Source organism: Chanodichthys erythropterus, chromosome 2 (assembly GCF_024489055.1).
Source record: "Chanodichthys erythropterus isolate Z2021 chromosome 2, ASM2448905v1, whole genome shotgun sequence".
NCBI lineage: Eukaryota > Metazoa > Chordata > Actinopteri > Cypriniformes > Xenocyprididae > Chanodichthys > Chanodichthys erythropterus.
In genome coordinates this window covers 16,111,655-16,117,654 of record NC_090222.1, presented here as the reverse complement: position 1 = coordinate 16,117,654, position 6,000 = coordinate 16,111,655, and the positions used below count along the sequence as shown (strand labels likewise).

General features: G+C 40.1%; 1 protein-coding gene across 1 annotated transcript in view; it reads right to left on the bottom strand.

The window, feature by feature from the left end:
* Nucleotides 1-900: 900 nt before the first annotated feature.
* LOC137029164 (uncharacterized) overlaps nt 901-6,000 on the bottom strand; it is a 178,636-nt gene continuing 173,536 nt past the window's right edge. The window contains exon 42 of the mRNA XM_067398702.1: nt 901-1,174. Coding sequence (XP_067254803.1) covers nt 1,033-1,174 — 142 coding nt within the window. The 3' untranslated portion in view covers nt 901-1,032. The remainder of the gene's footprint in view (nt 1,175-6,000) is intronic.

The window sequence follows — 6,000 nt, the reverse complement described above, 5'->3', positions numbered from 1 at the left end:
TTTACTGCAGAGCAAGTATGGAACGCAATCAAATATGAGTGTCACTGTCACTTGATGATGGATCTGGTGGGGCTGTCAGCGTTCAAAATAATGATTGTGAAGATGTTGAAAATTATAGTTTTGAGAATATGTTTGAGATCGCAAAACTATTATTTGCTATCATTTGTACTGGTAAATTAGCTCTGATGATGACAGTGATGATGGCATAAAACATCTGCTCAAACTGAATCCTTCCAAGCTCCAAAAGATAACAAAATATGCTTTATTTTATTCTTCTGCAATTGTCACCCTAATATAAGGAGAGTTTTATATTATCGCGATAGTAGAGATTCACCCGTGTTCGATATAGAACCGGGTCGCTAAAGACCCGAATATATAGACTTGCGAGTTTGTGATCGTGGGCCTACATTATAAATGAATGGCTGGTGCGAGGACCTTGTGCGACTCTGTGAACCGAATGAACGAGTACAATAAGAGTAAAGAGATCAGAGTAAAGTCATTTAAATGGCATTCTAGCCTAAATTTGAGGTCTTGATAAAATGGAGTCAGATAATAGTTTAATTGAAATTAAACTACTTTGCCATGCTGAAAAGTCTGAACAAGCAGAAACCTTTACTTGCTTATCGGAAACTGTTGCTACTTACCTTTTCTGTTTTATGATACAAGTTGCTGATGTATAATAACTACCAATATATGCTTCAATGCGGGATGTACGGTTGCAAGAGAGATATAATATTGTTGTGAGTTTAATACATTTAAATGAATGAAAAAATACTTCCAGAACCAGCTGAAAAAGTAAGTGGCAATAATGCCATCTATTGTGATTGTTTTGAAGAAACACTAAAATATTTTGTAAGCATGTTTATTTTAAGACATGATTACAGAAAAGCATATGCATGTGTTACAGGATTTCAGTTATCATAATCTGTATCATAAAAAGAAAACCTGGTTTACAATTCAGGATAAATGTAGATTCTTGCTCTGCTGTAGTGACATGGGGAATTATTAAATTCCCCCAAATTGCCATTCAGACTACACATTACACCCATCAACTTGGTACTCTTCCACAAAATTTGTGTATTCTGTGCAGTAAATATTGTTGGCTGGTGCTTCGCATGTTGAAGTTGATAGCTTCTGCTCAACCCATGTCTTTGAATCCAGGAGGTACTTCATGCTGAGAAAGAAAGAGTTGTCTATTAGCTTTAAGGTCATCTATATGTTAGTGCAGCTGTTTAAGGTTTTTGATGCCAAAGACCCCAAAATATAATATTCTAAATGCAAGGGATCCTACATTTTTTCATGTATAGGTAATTTGTATACATTTCCATTAGGGGTGTAACGGTACACAAAATTCACGGTTTGGTATGTACCACAGTTTTTTTTTATTTTTTATTATTAAACATTAGTTTACTGAACAAATTGTGCCTCTGTCTTTAAATATTAAATTAAATTATAACAAAAAGTTTAAGGATAAAAAAAATGATCTCTGCTAATGCTATAAACTATGTAGGGAGCCCTTACTTGAACATTAGACTGCTATAATTTTAAAGGTTAAGAACTGAGCCCAAACTATTAGCCTAAATTAAATCGGTATTTATTTTTAGATATAATAATCAACACTCAAATAACAAATTGTATGCTAACCTGTAAGCTGAACATAAGGCAGTTTTGCATTAACTTCAAAATCTAATTATAAAATTAAGTTTTACTCCAATTGAAATTGAAATATAATCATTTATTTTCATGACAGATTTATTTAAACATACATTAAAGGGTCATGAAACCCTAAAATAAATTTTCTGAGATTTCATCAGAGGTATGTGTGTTGAACATCATTGAATACAATGTTAGCATCTGTTAGATTTAATTGTAGAAGGAAAGCGGTTAATTTAGAGATTTTTTTCAGCTATTTTTGTCTTCCGGGTTTAAAATCTACACTGTGTCCACGTCAAGTTCTCTTCAATATCTGTCTTCGACACAAACGTTATTCATCCACACTGAGTGTAACCGTTCTTTGCGGCTCTTTAACCGATCAAATGGCTTATAAAAATACAGCAAAATAAGTCTCAAAAGTTATCAAAGATTTAACAGCATGTTCGTATTCGATGCAGAAAACAAAATTCGAATGGCTGTGCATTTATTTGTGTATTAAATTATAGCAAATACCATGTGTATATTGTGTTGTTTAATATGGATGTAATAGTAATTTGCAGCATGCATTTGTTTGCATTTTAATGAGAACAAAATTAAACTGAGTCAGAAGCTGCTGCTGTGTTGTCAGTCTCCCCTCATCCCCCTCCACCTTGCATTTTAACCACGCCCACTTCTGTAGCATTTTTCAAAACTGTGGTGAGAACTGACTGCTGCTTAAATGGGGCTTCATGACCCTTTAAATAATCTAGACAACACTAACAAATTAAGTAAAATATATAGGCTAATACAATGCATATATTAAGCAAAAGTGTTTATTTCTCTGGCGAACTAGCAAGCTGTGGACACTGAATGGCAGAGGTCACACATGTGCAAGTCACAAGTCAGTCTCACGTGTTAACCTTCAAGTCTCAAGCAAGTCCAAGTCAATTTTTGTGAGAATCAAACAAGTCAAGTCAAGTCACCGCTTTATGTCAAGCAATACAAGTCATAGCTTGGGTCAAGGAAGTCACAGGCAAGTCATACAAATATGATTTATATTAAAATAAATTAAATGGACTATGTGAGTTTTATTTGTAGCAAAAAAAAAAAAAATGCAATATGCATTTCTACTAATAAAAAATTAAAATTTTAAAATGTATTAGTTTGAGAGTGTGATTCATTAATTTTTGTCTGTGAAAAGTGTATTGCTTGTTTGCATGTGCATGGTTTTGCTTGCAAGCTTGCGAGATTTTGTTCGCAAGTCTGTGTGATTTCTTTGTGTGTGTGTGTATAACATATATTTATGTGCATTCCCATAAACTATCCAGGCTTTTCACTCAAAGTCTAACACTGAAGGCCAATTAGCTATTAGATGTACACATACATATACAAAGTGATATTGCAAAAAAAAAAAGCTGACATTTCCTTATAATAAAGAATGACCATGAATAACCATTTACAATGCACTGCACTTGCAAAAAAATTAAACGTGATAATTTTCTGTTACCTTTGTTTTTTGATGATCTTCAATGACAGATAGCATTGGTTGCTGTCACCTTAAGAGCAGCCGCACATTACATGGATCTCACATGCATCCCACACAGCAAAAGAACTCTGAGGCGGATCGGCCGCGGAGGTATTGCAGCTCCCGGACCGTATCCGCGAATGGACCCGTATCGGCGTCTACTTGCACGCAGTGACAGATCCGCAACAAAGGTGGATCGCGGACCCACCATGGCTCCGTGCTACATCCACTCCGCATCCGCGATTAAAACCTTACCTCCGTGGTGGGTCCGTTTGGGACCCGCAAATTGATACAACCGTTACAGTAAAGGCGAGAGTGCGTCCACGGAGCCGACATTGGTCCACTCAGGATCCGCTGATTGACAGTAGAATTTACAGCGCCGTCCGGAGGGTTTGGCGACTTGAATGCGGATCCGCCTAGGAGTCTCCTGCTGTGTGGGATCTCACTTTTTCTCACAACTCTTTACTTTCCCTATACTTTATTTAACAAATTCAAGGCTGCTCTCATGAGGATACTCGACAAAATCGATAATTCGATCATTTTTGGCATAATTGGGTGTGTTATTTTTCGTTCAAGCATGACATTCTTGTTGTTCTGCGCGTCTTTCTGTGTGTTGTGTGTGTGACAGGACATTCACAAACCTCAAATGTACTAGCTAAAAATAGTCATTGCTAGCTGCCATGCACCCGCTTAATGGGGGCTGGCCCTCAGGGAGGCCTGTAAAGGCCAACTACCTGATAGCTAGCTGTCTAAGGCCTGCAACACTGGGGCTCGCCCATAGGGAGACCTGCTAATACACAAGAAGGCATGTTTTAGACAACTACCTTTATACAAGACTAGCTAGCTTTCGAAAGGCCTGCAGCACTGGAGCTCACCCACAGGGAAAACTCGCTAGCTGACCAAAGCATAAATATCTGCCAGTTACCCACATTGCTGGAGAGTCGGCCTCAGAGAGGCCTGCAAGGGCCAGCTACCTGGTAGCCAGATCAACACAGCTAAATGCAGCAACCACCCTGGTGGGGCACATCTCCAGAGAAGTCTGCTAAAGTCATTGACCTGATAGCAAGACATTGAGCTAAATACCCAAAGAGGACTTGCCTGCAGGGGGCCTGTTAAGGCCACAACTAGTGACAAGTCATGCTGCTAGCGCACTATTGGGGACTCACTCGCAAGAGGCCTGCTAAGGCCTACTTGTATAACAGCAAGCTGCTAAAACTCCCCCAGAAATGGGCTAGCTAACAGAAAGACCTACCTGGGCCTGACTACCTGCCAAAAACATCAGCTAGTTGTCACAAAACCCAAAGTGCTGGTGACTACTCACAAAAAGGCCTGTCTAAGGCCAGCTATTCGGAGCATGTCTTATTGCTACCACATCCACTCCGATGAGGGCTCACCAAAGAGAGGTCTGCTAAGGGCTACTATTTGACAATAATACACCATAGTGACCAGAAACCCATTTAATGGGGGGCTGTACACAGGGAGGCTTGCTAAGGTCATCTACCTGACAGCGCATATGCTGGCTGCTAGGAGCCCACATGGTGGGGACTCACAATGAAAGGAGGTCTGTTAAGCCCACTACCCTATAGCAAGTCTAGTAGCAAAAATAGACTATAAACAGCACCTAAGCCTGGAACCTATCACATCACTGACAAGCAGTGTAATCAAAAACACCTTTAACTCTTTAAGCAAGGGGAGTACAAACATATGCCACATGCCCTGGAGGAAGCCCGTTTGGGCCTACTACTCCAGACGAACACAGGCGTCAGCTCGTGGTAATGCTCGAGCTATAAGGGAGAGTACTAAATGACAGTCTGAGGTGAAGGTCAAAATACTGCTCGACCTAAGCCACAGCGGTGAAGGGCAGACAAAAACTAGAGCTATAAGCGAAATATTCATATAAAACCCTGTATTTAACAAGGCAGTATGGTTTGCATGCTCCTGAGAATGCTACAGGGTAAAGGCATATCTTAGTGACCGAAACATGACAGAAACATAGCCCTAGGGGAATTGAGGCCTATTTCCTAGAAACGGCTGCCCATAATCAACCCAGTGCTTGAACGTTAGTTCAGCGGTCTTAGAAAGTCAAGATAGGGCCTAACAATAACTAGCTTCTGAAATGTGGGGCCACAGCAAAAAGTAAAAGGGGCCTAACCGCCTATTCTGCCTCTACACCAGCCTGCATTAAAACCCCAATGCAAGAGGGGGTGAGCCTGGGCCCACTCTCTATTGAGAGGATGCAAAACTAGGGATGCAAAAAACAAAGGGGACCTACACTCATTGAAGAATTGCCAAAGGCAGAAATACATAGCAGACTGCCTCAATCTCAAGCGCTAAATCTAGGCCAGCTATCAAGATGGCCCTGGTGACGGCCAGCCCAAAGCATAGATCTATCTGGCGCTCTTCAGAGCAGCAACCTCACAGAACAACTCTCACAGGTGAGAGCAGGCGCAATCAATAAACTGAAACTGCTAAGGTGGCAGAAATCTCCATTAAAGCCTTAGCTATTCTAGATAATATGTGACCCGTCATGGAAACCAGGGACACAATTCGGCAGCACAACTATTGAGCAAACTGAGAAAGAAGCGTTTTTTTTTTTTTCAAAATTGGTGATTTTCTTTTTTTGCAGAATCTGTTAGTTGAGATCATGAAGAAGCATCTCGGGGTTTTAGATAGCAGTATTGGTTTATTTAAAAGCGTACATTTTGAGGTTGAAATCGGCTTGTTTTTCAGAGATTCTATCTCGCAGTAGGGGCGTGTCATTGTCTGTTTGTATTTCCATACTGGAATCGGATACGCCGGCTTTTGTTTCTTTTGTTATTGCCGCCGCCCTCCAAGGAAAGCGT